Source organism: Simochromis diagramma, unplaced genomic scaffold (genome assembly GCF_900408965.1).
Source record: "Simochromis diagramma unplaced genomic scaffold, fSimDia1.1 OVJJ01000778.1, whole genome shotgun sequence".
Classification (NCBI taxonomy): domain Eukaryota; kingdom Metazoa; phylum Chordata; class Actinopteri; order Cichliformes; family Cichlidae; genus Simochromis; species Simochromis diagramma.
In genome coordinates, this window is record NW_024387438.1 from 283,103 (window position 1) to 303,257 (window position 20,155).

The 20,155-nt window shown below is 41.8% G+C and overlaps 1 protein-coding gene across 1 annotated transcript; it reads left to right on the top strand.

Annotated features, from left to right (window-relative positions):
• Positions 1-1,836: 1,836 nt before the first annotated feature.
• LOC120722453 lies at positions 1,837-20,155 on the top strand. Its single transcript, XM_040013465.1, has 6 exons — positions 1,837-2,065; positions 6,622-6,704; positions 11,295-11,409; positions 11,914-11,958; positions 12,410-12,497; positions 16,216-20,155. The coding sequence occupies exons 2-6, from the start codon at positions 6,626-6,628 to the stop codon at positions 20,041-20,043; spliced, it is 4,155 nt and encodes a 1,384-aa protein (XP_039869399.1). The 5' UTR covers positions 1,837-2,065; positions 6,622-6,625; the 3' UTR covers positions 20,044-20,155.

The window sequence follows — 20,155 nt, forward strand, 5'->3', positions numbered from 1 at the left end:
ACCCTGGTGTACCCTTTATGTTTTTCTTCTAGGCTCTGTGCATCATTAGGTCATCGCTCACATTCAGTTGTCTTTGTGAAAATGGTGTAAATAAAGTCTTGTAGTCACGCTCTCCACAGTCTCTGTGTGCACTCCACTTGTGAGTCTTTTACCGGGTTTGGCCGTGACCATTTCATTTACTCGATGACAGAAATGACAGGACGCTGTTCAAGATGAAAGGAGAAGGTCGCTGTTAATATCGTTACTTTTACAGTTAAGTAATTAAATAGTGAAGATGTTTACTAATTGTGCCCATTTAAGCTTAACTTTTATAAAAACACAAACATTAGAAATAATTTCCTGGCACAACACTTGAACACTGGGTTTATTCAGCTCTGTGCTGCTTTCAGTTCATTCCTGGAATCAACTAAGTTTCATTTTTAGAGTTTAACCGTAAGTCCTCACCCCGCTTTCCTGGAAGCCACTTCCTTTCTCATTTTATCCACTAGCTTTCACTTTGTGTTTGCATGCACTATAAACTTCATTTGTAATTAAATAAATAAGTAAAATAAATGAGTAATTAAATAGTGAAGATGTTTACTGGCCTCTCCCTTAGAGATAGGGTGAGAAGTTCGGCCATCCAGGAGGGGCTCAGAGTAGAGCAGCTGCTGCTCCACATCGAAAGGAGCCAGCTGAGGTGGTTCGGGCATCTGACAAGGATGCCCCCTGGGCGCCTCCTGGGTGAGGTGTTTCAGGCATGTCCCACCGGGAGGAGGCCCCGGGGCAGACCCAGGACACGCTGGAGAGATTATATCTCTCGGCTGGCCTGGGAACGCCTTGGTATTCCCCCGGATAAGCTGGAGGAGGTGGCTGGGGAGAGGGAGGTCTGGGCCTCTTTGCTTAGGCTGCTGCCCCCGCGACCCGGCCTCGGATAAAGCGGATGAAGCGGATGAAGATGGATGGATGGATGGAAGATGTTTACTAATTGTGCCCATTTAAGCTTAACTTCTAATTATAAACTACAAATGAAAGACACCAAATATTAAAACTTCCAGTGTGACTCTCACAGAAACACTTGAGTAAACCTGTTCAGCCTTGAACATGTGAAGAAACAATACCAACCATCAAACGTGTGCCACATGGGCACAGCCGGCCTGTGGGAGCCAGAGCTGTGGCTGGGTCGTAAGGGAGGACATGAAACATGACATGGAAATAAAATTAAAAGAAACTATCATAAAAACAAGAGACTGTTCATTTATTTGGAAGAGAGCGAAGCTACTAATTCCTGGACTGTATAACCTCTTTACATTTTGACTACAGTGTATTCACTGATATAAGCAAACATATTTGACATGAAACACAAACATCAGAAGTAATTTTCTGGCAAAAAACCTGAACACCGGGTTTATTCAGCTCTGTGCTGCTTTCACTTCATTCCTAGAATCAACTAAGTTTAATTTTTAGAGTTTAACAGAAAGTCCTGACCCCGCTTTCCTGGAACCCACTTCCTTTTTCAGGGAGAAAGGAAGTGGGTTCCAGGAAAGTTTGCATGCACTATGTCTGATGTGAAAGCACGTGATTAGAGGAGCAACAGAGGGTCCATGACCCTCTTGGGGACATTCTCATAGGGCCTAAAAGTTGCTCTTAGAACTGAAGAAGCTTCTTGCATGAAACATCCAGTCCAGACACTTTTCTTTCCAAGCTCCTTGGACTACGATGACCTGGATGACTGAGAACCTTCACAGACACAAAGCACCACAACATTACAGGTTATAGCAATATTCAAACATCTCAGTATGTAACTGAGATGTTTGAATATTATAAAACATCTTATCTATATAAATATTTATGTTTTTCTTGAATATTGTTTATTTTCCAGTACAGATTGAAGTTTGTGTGTCTCATGTCTGGCGTCTCTCACAGTCCCAGCCCAAAGGGGCAGGTCTGCTCTGCATGATATTAAAGAGAACTGAAAGAAAACAACTCACAGAAACTTGTGATGATGTGGAAGGGTGCTACCATCTCACGCATGAACTCACACTCCAGCTGAACTCTAACATCCAAAGACTAGGATTACATTTTACAGGTGAGTCAAGCAAGAGGTAAAAAATGTAATTATGAACTTTTTTATTCCAATTTCCAGCTGCGTGATAAATGTTTTTATCATTTATATGATACATGCATTGTTACACAGCTTAAATGTGCAGGAAACAAAACTTTGGTTAACTTGACAAAGGCTGTCAAGTTAAACACTGACCAAAGGATTATTCTTTAACCGCGGTTGTGTATCCAGGTGAGACTTCTTAAGTGTTTATGACGTCTGTACTGGAAGCAAAACAGTGACTTCAGCACTGTAAGCATTCTGGCTTCTACATTCAGAAGGATCTGTGTCGTTTTCTTCTTTTACTCAGAGAACTGGAGACAGTCTAGTAGTTCACACTATTTTATCATCAGGCAGTTAAAGATTGGGGTCACACACCTGTGGACGTGTCACACAGAGAAATGAAGCACAGTTCATAACTCAGAGTAAATATTAACAGGTAATATTTGTGATTGGCCGTCGACCGGGAGATGCTGTGGTTTAGACTTAGCCTCCCTGATTTGTTCGACCTTTGACCTCCAACCACGGATCTTGTCCCATGTGAGAAAACTTCTGCCTTCTCTGCAGTTGTTACTACGCAGCTTTTATTTCCACACTGATGTCAGCTTTAACCAACACCTTAAAGTTTCTATTTCTGGTCAGTTTTCTGTCAGCAGGAACATCCTGTTACACACATGGCCAAGGCCTCTTCCTATGTAAGGGGGTAGCAGTTTTACCTTCAACACTAAACTCGCCTTATTCTTATTTTTAAACCCTCCACACTGTGGGGTTAGTGCTTATATCCTTCTAACGAGGAGTGTATGACTCCTATTATGAACATGCATTGTAATTAATGTTAATAAAAAGTTTTACCCGACCTTGTCCATTCCTCCGATCTTTTCCTGCAAGAGAAGACAGACGATCAACCCCTTCTTTCTACACACACAACTTATTTCCTGTCCTCCTGCCTAACTGGCTAGAATAACATCTCCTACACACATTCCTGGGAGGGGGGGTACGTTTTGTATTGCACGGACGTCGCATTTTCCTGTAATAATACATATTCGTGTAGTAAGAGATAAATATCTTATATATATATCTTATATATATACGTGTATACATATATATATATATATATAACAGGGGTTCCTTAGATGCCTGTACTATAAAGTTTCATGATATTATAATATGTGTGTATATATATATATATATATATATATATATATATATATATATATATATACATACACACACATACATACAGTGGGGCAAAAAAGTATTTAGTCAGCCACCGATTGTGCAAGTTCCCCCACCTAAAATGATGACAGAGGTCAGTAATTTGCACCAGAGGTACACTTCAACTGTGAGAGACAGAATGTGAAAAAAAAAAATCCATGAATCCACATGGTAGGATTTGTAAAGAATTTATTCGTAAATCAGGGTGGAAAATAAGTATTTGGTCAATAACAAAAACACAACTCAATACTTTGTAACATAACCTTTGTTGGCAATAACAGAGGTCAAACGTTTACTATAGGTCTTTACCAGGTTTGCACACACAGTAGCTGGTATTTTGGCCCATTCCTCCATGCAGATCTTCTCGAGAGCCGTGATGTTTTGGGGCTGTCGCCGAGCAACACGGACTTTCAACTCCCGCCACAGATTTTCTATGGGGTTGAGGTCTGGAGACTGGCTAGGCCACTCCAGGACTTTCAAATGCTTCTTACGGAGCCACTCCTTTGTTGCCCGGGCGGTGTGTTTTGGATCATTGTCATGTTGGAAGACCCAGCCTCGTTTCATCTTCAAAGTTCTCACTGATGGAAGGAGGTTTTGGCTCAAAATCTCACGATACATGGCCCAATTCATTCTGTCCTTAACACGGATCAGTCGTCCTGTCCCCTTGGCAGAAAAACAGCCCCATAGCATGATGTTTCCACCCCCATGCTTCACAGTAGGTATGGTGTTCTTGGGATGCAACTCAGTATTCTTCTTCCTCCAAACACGACGAGTTGAGTTTATACCAAAAAGTTCTACTTTGGTTTCATCTGACCACATGACATTCTGCCAATCCTCTGCTGTATCATCCATGTGCTCTCTGGCAAACTTCAGACGGGCCTGGACATGCACTGGCTTCAGCAGCGGAACACGTCTGGCACTGCGGGATTTGATTCCCTGCCGTTGTAGTGTGTTACTGATGGTGACCTTTGTTACTTTGGTCCCAGCTCTCTGCAGGTCATTCACCAGGTCCCCCCGTGTGGTTCTGGGATCTTTGCTCACCGTTCTCATGATCATTTTGACCCCACGGGATGAGATCTTGCGTGGAGCCCCAGATCGAGGGAGATTATCAGTGGTCTTGTATGTCTTCCATTTTCTGATGATTGCTCCCACAGTTGATTTTTTTCACACCAAGCTGCTTGCCTATTGTAGATTCACTCTTCCCAGTCTGGTGCAGGTCTACAATACTTTTCCTGGTGTCCTTCGAAAGCTCTTTGGTCTTGGCCATGGCGGAGTTTGGAGTCTGACTGTTTGAGGCTGTGGACAGGTGTCTTTTATACAGATGATGAGTTCAAACAGGTGCCATTCATACAGGTAACGAGTGGGGGACAGAAAAGCTTCTTACAGAAGACGTTACAGGTCTGTGAGAGCCAGAGATTTTCCCTGTTTGAGGTGACCAAATACTTATTTTCCACCCTAATTTACGAATAAATTCTTTACAAATCCTACCATGTGGATTCATGGATTTTTTTTTCACATTCTGTCTCTCACAGTTGAAGTGTACCTCTGGTGCAAATTACTGACCTCTGTCATCATTTTAAGTGGGGGAACTTGCACAATCAGTGGCTGACTAAATACTTTTTTGCCCCACTGTATATATATGTATACACGTATATATACACGTATACATTTATTATGATATCATGAAACTTTATAGTACAGGCATCTAAGGAACCCCTGATTAAATCTTTATGTCTAAACTTTCATTTTCCATTGCGGCCCACGTACTGCCCACTTTGACCTTCCTGTCAGTGTAAGTTCCACTTTTAACTGTTTCAGACATGATAAGGACAAAGAACTCTGTCAGCACGACTCTTTGGACTTAAACTGTAAGAAATAAAATTACAGAAAAGTTTCTGCTAGCTCATTGCCCACACTGTCAGTTTTTGTTGTTTTATTCTATTTAATATTTAATATTCATAACTGTACTGTCAGGGTTCCTGGGTCGGTGACCCAGTGTTTTCAGTTTTGTTCATGTTCAGTTTATTTTGCCACTTCCATGTGCTCACTTCCTGCTTTTCCTGTGTCAGCTCGTCTAGTGTCATTAGCCAGATTATGTTCAGCTGTGTACTCACCGGTCTCTCATTATCATCCTCATCAGTCTGTGTATTTAAGCCCTCTGTTTCTACTTGTTCACTGTCGTGTCATTGATGATGTTGTTCCTGTCGTGTGTTCAGTTCAGTCAGCCATCCTATCATCTTTGTCTACATATTCAATAAACCTCATTCTGCACCAAGAGTCCTGCGTGTGGGTCATCCCTTCCTGTGCCCCTACCTGGCCCCCCCAACAAAAAATTTCCTGACACGCCACTGTGCAGGCCGACTTGTTGTTCCTAGAGTATTTAAAAGTAGAATGGGAGGGAGAGCCTTCAGTTTTCAGGCCCCTCTTCTGTGGAACCAGCTTCCAGTTTGGATTCAGGAGACAGACACTATCTCTACTTTCAAGATTAGGCTTCAAACTTTCCTTTTTGCTAAAGCATATAGTTAGGGCTGGACCAGGTGACCCTGAATCCTCCCTTAGTTATGCTGCAATAGACGTAGGCTGCTGGGGATTCCCATGATGCATTGAGTTTTTCCTTTCCAGTCACCTTTCTCACTCACTATGTGTTAACAGACCTCTCTGCACTGAATCATATCTGTTATTAACCTCTGTCTCTCTTCCACAGCATGTCTTTATCCTGTCTTCCTTCTCTCACCCCAACCAATCACAGCAGATGGCCCCGCCCCTCCCTGAGCCTGGTTCTGCTGGAGGTTTCTTCCTGTTAAAAGGGAGTTTTTCCTTCCCACTGTTGTCAAAGTGCTGCTCATAGGGGGTGTGGCGTGACTAAGGCACGGCGGGACCACGGAGCAACGTTCAGAGCCAACTTTATTTAATTCACGTCACACCACACACACACCAACCCCTGAGTCCCCGTGTTTTAACACGGCGGGCGTGATTGCGGATGCCGTGCAGGTGCGTCCGCACGGCACCGCAAACCACGCCCCACCACAGGGGGTCATATGATTGTTGGGTTTTTCTCTGTTATTGTCAGAGTCAGAATCAGAAAGGGGTTTATTGCCAAATGTTGAGCAGGTTTACAACATTAGGAAATTGCTGCGGTGCTTCAGTGCAAACATACTGTCATAAGTTACGCTTAAAGACATGAAATAAAAATAAGAATAAGAATTAAAAGTGCTAAGTAGATAAGTACGATCTACTGTACAATATAAATCGCCTTGGGGGCAACTGGTGTTGTGATTTGGCGCTCTATAAATAAAATTGAATTGAATGTTAATCATATTTTGCAGGGCCATGCCAGGACAGAGGCAGGGCTGCTGGAGTTGGAAGCTCCTGGTCATCTTCAGCCTCCTCGGCCTCACTGAAGAGTTCGGTAAGAGACTTCCTCGTAATTCTGGTGACCTGTTCATGGTGTCCCCTGCCCTATGACAGCTGGGATAGGCTCCAGCGACCCTGATAAGGATAAACAGACCAGAATGGATGGATATATTATGTCTATATTGTAACATCTTGGAGCTGACATCACTGGATGAGAATCCTGAATACTGCAACTAACATTCGGCTTCTCTTCAGAACATAATTTTTTATACTAGCATTTTATTACACAGCCCATAAACTAAGGTTAATTTCCATTTCAAAGTAGCAAAAAAACTACTATGAAAACACGTCATTACATATAAAAATGAGCTCCTTTTAAATACTTCCTGTCTGCTCTCCTGTAACGTGTCATGTTTAAAATCACATTTCTGTCCTGTGGAAACCACACATCTCTGCACTGCAAAGACAAACACTCAAAGCAATTCAATAAATTAAATAATCTAAACTTAATTATTTTTTAAAAACAGCCCCAGTAATTCAAATAGCTTCATCTAATATTTTCTTCCATTTCAGTTCAACTTATTATTTTTCATCAGCTGTTTTGCATTATTATTATTAACTGCTACGTTAAAAATATAATTTAATTTTACAAATTTATTAAAATTATTTGGCAGTGATCTTTGGAAGCTACAGATTCCTGAGGTCAATTTGACCTCAAACATAAAAAATATGAGTCTTTAGTCTGATGGAGAAGCTGGATCGATTCTGAGAAAAGACGTTTAGAGTAAAATCCCTGATGCTCGCAGGTTCTTCACTAACATCAAACAAAGTTTAGAGTCTGGATCACTGTATCGGGTTCTGTTTGTTGCTGCTGTTTTATTTCATTGTTTGTTGCAGTAACTGGACCACAAGACATTTCTGATAGTCATGTTAACCACGCACGTTAATCATACCCATGGTGAGGATACAGTCTTTGTTCGGCTGGTTGGAGTGAAGTTCTCACCCTCGTGTTGGCCTCAGCTTCATAATGAAGCGTGTCGTGACCCGAAGCAAAGCTTACACTTGTTTCCCGTCTTTATTTGTACAAGAAAGTTACAATTACGTATCAGCAGTACACAAAGGTTAGATAAAACACAAATTTTGTATCACACTTTATTGATGGAAGCCACAGGAACAGCGTACAAAAACTCATTCAAGGCAGGAACCAGGAACTTACACACTATAGGAACTACAAAGAAGCACGAGGCACGCAGCAACAAGAGACTCAGGCAAAGTTGTTGCTCAATACCCAAGTAAGCAGGTCTGTGCTTGTGTTCTTGCTAGTTTGTACTTCGAACATTTGTACAGCAGTCCAGACTTTCCAAGAACAGGAGGACACCATCACTCTACCATCATCATGGTCCTCTGGTCTCATGGCTCGCTCTCACTTTTGCACTCTCCTCTCTCTGTCTGTTTAATCACACTTTGCTTTGTCGCGGCGTGTCTGTACCTGGGCTGATTATCACACCAGTCATTCAACACCAGATTGTTGACTGATGGGCTTAAAGAGACTGTTCTGAGCTGTGAGTAGTTTGTTTCTGTTGTTGCTGCTGGTCAAACCTTCATGAGCCCTGTTACAGTCGTCACTTTAAATAAACACACTGAACTGTGGATGAGTGAGTCTGCTGACAGTAACCATGACAACCACTGGAATGACAGCGTACTTGAAGACTACTTCATTTCATAGATTAATATTTACAATGGAAATCGCCCATCATACACGTAATAACAAGATTTCTAATAATTCTTCTAACAGCCATCGATCGATCTGATCTGTTTTACCTTTGGTTAGGCACCAAAACCAAAAATATAAAATTAAACTTCACTTTAAACATAAATTAAAAACACAATGTGAGCAGTCTTTACGAGCTCTGTGTTGTTTCTGGTTATGTTCGTTCTTCTTGGCCAGTCTGTGCCAGGACTTGTGTTGTGTGTGGATGCAAGGAAAGGAGGACCCAAACGCTGGACTCACAGATAGGTGAAGGCTAGTGTTTGTTATGATGAGCGGATGAACAGGACATGAAACGGAGGACCGACTGAACTGAAATAGCTGAACTGGCTGGAGTGGATCACGTATGGCGTAGACACATCCAAAGACATGATGTTGAACAAGTGGAAACAGAAGACTTAAACACACAGACTGATGAGAGACACAGCTGAACACAATCTGGCTAACGACACATGAGACGAGCTGACAGGAAAAACAGGAAGTGAGAACAACATTGATGTGGAAAAATAAACTAAAATGACAAAACTGAAAACGAGGGTCAACGAGCCAGGAACCCCGACAGTCTGTCTCTGCTCCATGTTCTGTCTTCAGTGTCCCTGTTTTAATTCACCTCCGACCTCTCCGGTCATGTTCGCGTCTCTCTTTGCTCTCTCCGTGAACATCACCTCTTGTCTCTGTCTCTTGTTCTGTTCTTGCCCAGCTTAGATAGTGTATTTTGGGGTTTCTTGGTCACTTTGTTATCTGCAATGAAGTTCTGACTTTGAGTTTTACATTCTGCAATAAAGTGGCAGAGCTAGGATAACAAGACAGAAACAATCCTGTAATAATGATTAGAGATGGGATAAAACTGCATTAATCGCTCGGGTGGGTTCCCCCCATCAAAGTCAGTTGTTGTCATTTCAAAGTTATTACCACTCAATTATAACATAGTAACCAGTTAATATTCAAGTAAACTCATGGTGGCCGTCAGTAATAATAGTGTAATACCTTTGTAACAATACAAAAATGAGTTTGAATTTTCACATTTTTATACAGTTTCAATTGGGATAACCTAATAATAATAATAAGGTAATAGTGACTGATGTTTTAGCTGATTTGGATAGTATTACTATATTATAATGTTTGAATTAATCCTACCTCAAGTTTCCAACATTCTGCTTTGCTTAAAATCAATAATGTAAATATTATGTTTATTGCTCTGAATTATTAAATGGGAATCTCTGTGGTAGTTTCTGTTCAATAAGCAGGAAACGAGGCTGCAAAATGCAAAACTGCCTGTTTCTAATTAATAACACATTGATAACCATGGTAACAACATTTTAAAGCAAAGAATAGTAAAGATAGTAAATAAAGAATATTGATGACTACAAGGAAATCCATATGGCTGTTTCTGTGTAATAACCTGAACCTTAATAAAATGGTAATTATAACTGATTGAAACAACATCAGTGTTTCTCACTAATGCAAAATGCTGAGAATTAAATTTAAAAGAATGCTACATGAATGCATTAGAGTTGCATGGGAGCGTAGAAGACCCTCTTTCACAGCGTATTTTATATTTGGATTATAAAATAAAATATATTTTAACATTTTATATGTAGGAAAGAAAGTAGGAGTAGTAATAGAACAATGGAAATGTGCAGTACACAAAAATAAGATACCAAGAGGTCCTCTAACTTGTCCACTACAGTGTTATGGGGCCACAACTCCACTGTCCTGCACCACCTTCATCATAAATTGACCCCTAACCATCCAATGATCCAGCCTCTCCTGTAGCTATAGCACCAAGCGGCCTGCTTGCATACACATGGTTGTAGTGTTGATCACCTGGTTGGTTTCGGTGATGGTCGCAGTGATGATTGCTCGTAATGCTGCTTTCACATCTTCTAGTTGACCTTCAGAGGATACGTCATGTAGTCTTGGTGACTGAAGGCTCCAGGTTTCCAGCTTCGCCATCATCCTGTCTCTCTGGTCAGCTTCTGTCGCACTCTGCGCTCCTTTCTTTGTACTTGGAGCTTGGTACCCAATCTCACTGGTGTTATCACCCACCTGACCTGATGTCACAGGTCACAGGTTAGCCCTTAGGCAAGGTACAAACAAGAACGTAGAGTATTTTAGAGCCAGGTGTACACTGACGCATACAACGACCGAGTGGTGTCTATTTACACCTACAGGCCAGTGGACGCTCTTTCAACGATGAGGATGTAACATCCTGGACAGGGAGGAACGCTGGTTTGAGGGCGGAGTCAAGGAGGCCATTTACGTGAAAAGGGAAAGACCATCTCTGAATGGAGGAGGGGCCTAAGGGTCCATCTGTCACCATCTTACATGCTGTGATTGCAGCCGTTCCCCAACAGTCATTGTTTCTGTCATTATGCAAATGTGCTGTTTATAAGGTTGCAACCTGTTGGCAGCTGAGACTGAAGGAGTCACCTGATGATGATGATGATGATGATGATGATGAAACGTTTCTCCCACTGAAAACGTCCAGATGAACAGGATCAAAGTTTGGAGAGTGACTTACCTGGATGATTGAGCATGGATCACTTTACAGGCACACAGCAGAGACACATTTCTATGTTTTTCAGCGTTCTGTTTTTACTCTCGGTTGCCGTCACTTTACATGCACACACGTGAACACTTCCCCAACAACAACGACGACGATGACAGGACGTCAGTCACCCTTTTAATTCAGGCGCAGTGTGATCATTGATGCCGCTCAGGTGCGTGCACCTCGCTGCAGCCGCGCCACAATCACTTATAAAATGTCTGTTATAGTTGATTAGGGGCATACAAATCCAGTGTAGGAGTGGTTCTTAACTGGAACCAGCACTTAGTTCCCCTTAACTAATTTAAACTGTGTTTCAATGTTTTCAGAGGTGAAAGAAGATGAGTGGGAGGAGCTCGGCTCTGACATCGCTGCACTGCATCGACTCCAAGGACTGTCTGAACACATGTTTGATGAAAGCTTTATGAACACCTCAACAACCAGGTATCTTATGACTGGAACAGCTATTAGTACATTACAGCTCCTGTGGGTATCATAGACATTGGTTATCAGAAGCACTGTGGGGCTCTGCCACTGTGACTGGAATTGTGTAGATGTAATGTAATCCTGTGCAGCAGGCAGATACTGACGCGGTGTGCTGCAGACAGCACTTAAGCTTTGATGCCAAAGTCTTTTCAAACACACAGAGGTGGACCCAGGAGTAAATGATAACAAGCAGAACTCGAGCGAAACCACAGAATGAGGGAGGACGAGCCAAAGGACAGGAGTTAGACTCAGACAATAAACACACAGCAGGTAAGGAGGGCAGAGGAAACAGGTGGGAGCTAATCAGAAGACGAGACGAGGAACCAGACAAAGACCCAGTGACCATGACAGAAGAATGCACCTACAGATTTCAGACTTCACTTTGAGATTTTACCACTTGTACAAAATAAAATTAAGTAAAAAGTAATCTATAACAAATAATGCAGGATGTGTTTCGTTTAGGGGAAACGACTACCACCAATCAAGATTTGGAAGATCTGTGAAAAGGTAACGAAGCTTTCAGTCATTTACATTTTTAGCAGGTTTAACATCTGGATATTTCATGTCCTTTGCAAGTATTTGTAAAAGAATTTGGACAGTGCTTCACAATACACTGGAATTTTTTATTAATTGTTGGTTATTAATGAGCCAAAAAGCCCGTTAGGATTTATCACAGCAGATCATCTGCCTCCTCTGCACTTCCTCCTTCACTACATCCATGGATCTTCTCTGAGGATTTCCTGTTTTCCTGCTGCCTGGCAGCTCCATCTTCACATCCTTAGTCCAGTGTATCCACCCTCCCTCCTCTGCACGTCTCTAACTTTGTCTCCAGCCTGCTCAGCAGCAGCTGTCCCTCTGATGTACAATCAACTCTGTCCAACGTGGATTTAGTTTGTTTTATTTATTTATTTTAAAGATATGCTAATTCAGTTATGCTAATATGTTAATTTTCCATCAGGCTGGACACTGAAGAAAACCCACTGACTTTGCTGGATGGATTTCAGGACTGTGAAAACGTCACAGCTTATGTCATTACGAAGGAGAAGGTCAGTAAACATGAGACAGAAAGTGAACACACATTTAGATTTAAGAGATTAAACAGTGCTGAAAACACAGAGATTGTTTCTAATGATGAAAGTGATTAGATCTAAACTAGAACTTGATCGGGCTGATAAAGATCAGCATTTCCTTCCACTGAGTATCTGCATCTTTTCTTCTTCTAAAATGGGACAAAATGTGAATTCATCATGAACAAAGAAAAAGACTTACTAACAGCATTAAAACAGCTCATAGTGGTAGCTGGGTTAGCTCGAGGACTTGTTTCATACCTGGTGAGGTTTGCATTTGGCACACTTACGTACAGATCGACACATCAGAGCAGTATTAACTTAGTTATTACAACACGCACACGGCTCAGTCAGGCCTGGTTTTGAACCCGGTCTTCATTGAAGCAGAGTGTTGTACTTCTTCCTGTTTGCACTTTTTTCAGCTGTCTGAGAATTTGGGATAAGACAGAATGAATAGTTTTGCATTAAAATGTCCCGCCTCACTCCTCACACACAAACATCACAGACATTAGTGTAGCTGCTGCACGTTTATCTTCTAACCTGAGCAAATGTATGACAGTAAATGTCTTTAACATCCGGGTGAGGAAATCCCCAAAAAGCCGACTGTGTTCATGTGGACGTCACGTTTTCAGTGGGAGAAACGTTTCGTCATCATCCCAGTCGGATGACAGGAAAACATTCCCTTTTACATCCACCCTGGAATGCTCAGTCACTATCTTCTCCTAATAGAAACACACGAGGGATGTTTGAGTTTGTGTTATTATAGTTTTGTAATTTCTAATAAATGTTTCTTTATGTTTCACTTTTCTTTACACAATTTATTTTAGCTTCAGGCAGTTTGAACATGTTTAGTTTTAGTCTATTTAATTACTAGTATAATAATCAAAGTTGTGACATGACAGGGAGCACTGTCACAGATAGTAAGATCAGAAACTTTATTTCACAGCAGACATTTTAAAATGGGGACTTTGAACAAGGGCTGAGAGGAGGCAGCCCACGGTCCCAAGAAGAGATCAATCAATCAGCTTCCATCCAGCAATAAAACACTGAAAATGAGACTGAAAAGGGAAAACTAAACTTGCATGAACACCAGAGCCTTCCTCAGGGTCAGGCCTAGCAGCATCCTCTGCTTCCCCTGAAGAATATTCTCAAAGGAGATGTTGTTAATGAACATGACACGAGCGTCTGGAAAAAAGCAGCTCAAGCTTGCGAGGAAATGGAGGCGATGGTGTTCTGCATTCCTATTCCCAGCCTCACGGGAAGGCAACTTGCTTCCTCTCTCACGCTGGAACACGAACAACCCTCGCTCTATATTTTTGCCGCCAGCAGCTTTAATCAGCTCCCATCAAAATGAATGCAAGTCCAACATGTCTGTAACTTACTCTGCCTGTTACTCCTTTTTTAATCAAGTCCTGCCATCTGGCTTTTTAGTTAGAGTCACCTGTTGTCCACCAGTCAGGGTTCCAATCACATTATTATACTGATAATTATATAGACTAAAAATAAATATTTGGCTGAAACTAAATTAAATTGTAAAAGGAAAAGTGAAATATAAAGAAATGTTAATTAGAAATTGCAAAACTATAATAACACAAACCTCAGAAAATAAAACTGAGGTTATTGTACTCGGCCCTGAAAATCTTAGAAATATGGTCTCTAAGCAGATTCTATGTCATGATCCTGGGTCGTTGATCCAGTGTTTTGTGTTTCTTTTTGGTTTCATCTTGTGTTTGGTGTTTCTTCTGATTCTGTATTAATTCTTTGGGTTGGTTGTCGTGTTTATTATCCCTACCTGTGTCTCCCCTCTGTGCTCCGTTCAGGTCCCTGTGTTTTTGTTGTAAAACAGTCTGGGTGTTTCCGGTTTTACTTTGTAGGTCTGCTTCTCATCATGTCCATTACTGTCAGCTGTGTCCACCCCTGCATGTCATCTCCTCATTACCTAGTGTGTATTTATAGTGTGTGTTGGCTTCTGTTCATCGTTGGATCGTCTGTGTTTCTCGGTGTAACGACGTCTCTCTGCATTCTCCGCTCCCCGTTTCATGCTTAGGTTTGTTATTTAGTTTTCCCAGTCTAGGTTTTTTCAGTCATTCGTCTTTTCTCACTGCCTGTTCGGTCGCTCCACTTCTGTAAATAAAACATCACTCTCATCACCAGTCCACTGCCTGCATTTTGGGTCCTTTTTCTCCTACACCACACGGCTCACCCCGCCAGCCGTGACATTCTTACTCTGGATGGCATTACCTTGGCCTCCAGTAACACTGTGAGGAACCTTGGAGTCATTTTTGACCAGGACATGTCCTTCAACGCACATATTAAACAAATATGTAAGACTGCTTTCTTCCATTTGTGCAACATCTCTAAAGTTAGAAATATCCTGTCTCAGAGTGACGCTGAAAAACTAGTTCATGCATTTATTACTTCCAGGCTGGACGACTGTAATTCATTATTATCAGGAAGTCCTAAAAACTCCCTGAAAAGCCTTCAGCTAATCCAAAATGCTGCAGCAAGAGTCCTGACAGGGACTAGAAAGAGAGCAGATTTCTCCTGTTTTGGCTTCCTGTTAAATCCAGAATTCAAAATCCTGCTCCTCACATACAAGGTCTTAAATAATCAGGCCCCATCTTATCTCAATGACCTTGTAGTACCATATCACCCTATTAGAGCACTTCGCTCTCGCTCTGCAGGCCTACTTGTTGTTCCTAGAGTATTTAAAGTAGAATGGGAGGCAGAGCCTTCAGTTTTCAGGCCCCTCTTCTGTGGAACCAGCTTCCAGTTTGGATTCAGGAGACAGACACTATCTCTACTTTCAAGATCAGGCTTCAAACTTTCCTTTTTGCTAAAGCATATAGTTAGGGCTGGCCCAGGTGACCCTGAATCATGGGGTCATATGATTGATGGGTTTTTCTCTGTATCTATTATTGTACGATCTACTGTACAATATAAAGCGCCCTGAGGCGACTGTTGTTGTGATTTGGCGAAATATAAATAACATTGAATTGAAAAATTGAAATTATAATTATATTACTATGTGTAAGGCATATAAGAAACACTGTGTGTGTGTGTGTGTGTGTGTGTGTGTGTGTGTGTGTGTGTGTGTGTGTGTGTGTGTGACAGCTGCAGGGAGGAAGGACCTGCAGAAACGCTCCTTCATGCATCCAGGATCTAGTTCTTACTTTAGTTTAAATTAACTATAACTAGCCTGGTGTGTGTGTGTGTGGTGTACATTTTCTTATAAATGGGGGTCAGTTATGTTACCTGCTGGTGGTCCTCACTGATGAGACCATAACAGCTGATCAGGGCCAACTGAGCGTCAGGCTCAAACTGCAGGTTTACTTCAGCAGAACAGATTCTTCACATTATATCCACAGAGTCAAAAAATGCTCAGAAATCTCACCTTATAGAATTGGGACCCACACCCAGTTTCACACCTTGGCTCAGGTGATTAGAGGATCATCAGGGGGTCCTTTTGTCCCTCTGTGGGGGGAAACTCCCACTAGGTTTATATCTGGGACTCTCCACCATTTGACCTTAGAACTGAAGAAGCTTCTAGGATGAGAGGTGAAACGTCTTCAAGCAACTTAAAGAAGTCCAGATGCTTTTCTTTGCAAGCTCCTTTGACCACCTTATAGAAATTAACTGAGACCAAAACAGTTATCCTGGAGCTCTCTCTCATTTAATGCTTTGCTTCATTTTTCAGGACTTTAACGCCTTCTTGGTACATATCGAGAAACAGAAGGTACAAGACTGGCTGCTGGGTGCTTCAGAGATCTCCCACAGCTACAACCAAAAGCTTCTGATCATGACCGACACAGAGAAATCCACCAGTGACAGAGTCCAGCAGGAATACAGCAAGGATCCTCATTACTCCGTGAAAGTCACCAAGGACTGCCTGTTCAACGACGCCTGTGTACCAGCAGCAGACAGATACACTGTGGTCAAAATATTTGGAAGTGTTTCAGAAGATGGACAAACTGTGTCTGGACTTGATGGAGCTTCACTTGCAAAGCTGATGTTGAAACCATCTCTGGAAGCAGCTCCAGTTTTCTCTCTCGATGGAAACACAACCACACAGTTCCACCAGAACTTCATTCGGGTTTTTATGCTCCGCGGCCTCCAAACAGTCTTAGAAACCAACCAGAACAATCAGCAGATTTACCAGGTGATGGATCGACCTGACTCAGTTTCCAGCTACAAAATCCCACAAAGACCAGCTGATCACAGCACACAGTATGACCACCAGCAGATCATAATTATGGAAAATGACCCTGTGGTCAGAAGAGCTGCTGAATATTTGTATGAGAAACATCCCACAGTTAGTTCTGTCTATGTTCTTGATGAAAACCAAAGACCCAAACTGATCCACGGTGAACCAGTGCCTCTGTCAGAGGACAGCAGACTGGTGCTGGTAGGTCATGGTAAAAGAGACAACGCAAGAGAAATGAGACTGTCAGGATACAGTTCTGGAGATGTGGCACAAATCATCGAAAGGACAAACAGAGGCAGTGATAAAATCAAAACAACGAGTGTGGTGGCCTGTGAGGTCGGATCAGACCAACGATTCATGGAAACTCTGCTGAGGGACCTCCATGAAAATAACATCAAGACAGAGCTTCATGTGAGGGACACTCTCGTCCAAGTCACACACACAGGAAAGAAAATCACTCAGGAAATCTCTCCAGAGGGGCTGCAATGGAGACATAAAGACAACAGCAAGAAAGTGGTGGCAATACTTGATCGCAACGGAGATTTAATAATGAGAAACGAGCCTGGAAGTAAAGGAGAGGCTTTTTTTACCAATGAAAGAAACTTTCTGGGTGGAGGAGAAAACAAGGGCATCAAAAAACCAGCAAAAAATTTTATAAGAGAAAACAGCTGGCCAGATGAACCAAAGAGCTTTGTTAACCCAGAGGTTTTTAAGGAGATTGACCAAAATAAAGTTAACGAGATGAAATCTGCCATTGATGACCTCGAGGCTCTGTCTTGGGGAATCTTTCACTCAGATCAACCAGCACCAAAGAAAATCAGTGTCAACAATGCAGAACAAATAGAAGGATATTTAATAGGGAAAAGAGAAAAAAAGATTATAAATGGGAAACCTGAAACAACTATTACTTGGATAGATAATGAAGGTGAAAAAAGACAAGTCCTTAATGAATATTATGAGATTAAATCAGGAGAAGATATAAAAAATATAATACGTCATTATGCAAAGAATGGAGAAGAAAAGACTACATACCTGAAGATCAATGACTGGATATATGAAGTTGACCCTCGGAATCTGTACATGTATCCAGTTGGAAAAAAACTTAACAACAATCAAATAGAAAACAATAATGTAATTGGTGATATTAAGACATGCATTAATGAACAGGCGGGGAAAGAAAGCTATACACACATGCGAGAAAACATTTTCAAAAATGTAAACAATAAGAAAGAACAACAACAAAAATATGCTGAATATGTGAGCAATATTTTTCATGATAAGAAAGTCGATGTTTTTAAAGATCTGACAGTTAACGACAGACTATCCACTGAGTCCTGGTTCACTACATATTTTGCTGCAACATTTATAGCTGAATCTGCAAGAAATTTCCGAACATTCATTCTGAATCTTATAGCCTTGGATTCGGCTTTAAAACATGAATCACATGGCCTAAATTTTTTATTTGAAGACCATTCAATGGCAAGAGCCGGAAGCTGGTTTAAGACAGACCTACGGGGATTCACTGGCGCAAGACCAAAGTTCTTAAAATTGGAATATGAGCTGTTTGATAAGTTTAATAAAAATGGTAATGTACATGAACAAATTGCCAAAATAGCATCAGAATACAAAATATTTATAAAAAACTCAAATGAAGAAAATTCCTTCTTAAATGATTACGAAACTTACAAAAACAAAATTAAGCAACCTCCCAGTATTGTAGAAACATCTGGAGATGTTGGGAGACCTTCCACATCTGGAACACTGGGGGGCTATGATGATGGCTACGTCACAATGCGAGACCTGAATTCAGCCTCAGAATTAGAAAATACCTTCAAACATGAATCTTATTTCTCGAGAGCATCTGCATCGTTGGCTGAAGACGTCCATGCTGCACTACAGCACAAATATGGTGAAACTCTGGCAGGAATGCACCTTCAGGAGGGATCGGCCCGAATAGAAAACGGACAGTTTGTATGTAAGCTCGTGTCAGAGACAGCTGGTGCTGAGCCCGAGGAGTTCAGGGCTGATTTATCTCCACAGAGTCAACATTACAGTGAAAAGATGTTGGAGAACATTGAGACATCAGTGCATGAGATGGAGCAGCACAGTTCAGCACCCTCCCATCAGGTCAACAAGTATGTAGAGAGGACTGGAACTGCTGTTAGCACTCTGGGTCTCATGCTGGGACTGAAAGGAACTGCTCGTGCCGTTGAAGAGGGAAACATCAAAGATGGTGTGGTGGGGTCTTTGCAGACGGTTCATGGAGTGACGGCTATGACAACATCTGCTATTGCAAGCAAAGCTTTGACCTCAGAGTCAAGAATCGCAAAAGCAATCATGAGGAGTCCTGCAATGAAGCGTTTTATGACAGTTATACCAATAGTGGGAATTGGATTTGGGATCTACAATGTAGAACAAGATTTGGAGAGAGGAGATGCTCTGGGATACATTGATGCTGCGTTAGATTTTGGCATGGTTGAGTTAGATATTGTTGAGCTTGCTCAGCCTGAACTGGCACCTTTCATCGCACCTATAAATCTGGCTCTATCAGTAGTGCGGATGGCCATTGATGATGTTTATATGGGCATCCAGAATGAACTGAACAGCCTCCCAGCGGACGCTGGAGTTTTGGACAAAATAGCTGCTGTTTTTGTTGGCTTTGGAAAAGGGATCATGCACTTTGCTATACATGTGGCTAGTGTGTTTTATGACTGGCGTTATGATGAAATTGAGGAGGGACGAAGACTTGTTGCAGAGATCTCAGATTATCACCAATATTATAAAGTCACAAAGCAACAGGATGGAACGACAGCCATTGATTTTGCTGCTGGCGCCTCCTCCTGGAATGGAGGAGGTATTAACTTCTGCCTCGCTGATGAGGGTCAGTCTGAGCTCTGCATGGACTATTTTGTTTCTCATGATGAGAGTCCAAGAAGACAATGCTGGAGCATTAACACAGATGGAAGCAAAGATATAATTCTTGGTCTGGGAGAGTCACATGGATTAGAGCACAAAACACTAAAGAAAAAAGTACTCATATTTATACCAGCTGGATCTGTGACAGTGGTTTCAGGTTATGAAGCTGTTTCCTATTCGAGGTACGGGACATACAGGGGAAACAGAGACTCTAATCGATTTTTTGCAGTTCAGAAATCACAGGACGAACATATGATTGAAGTCATGTTGAGCTACTATTACAGACTTCATGGGGAACCAGGGGATGACACATTCTTCCTCGGTCCACAGAGAAGTTATGTTGAAGGCTCAGGAGGAAGGGACACCTACATCATTCCTGAGAATGGAGGGGAAAACGGTCATTAACAACTACGATCCCTCCAGAGCACAAGACAATCTGCATTTCAGTGTCGACTACAGCCACATTTCTGTGTCTAAGTCAGGAAACGATGTTGTGCTGATGTATGAGGGCAGTCAT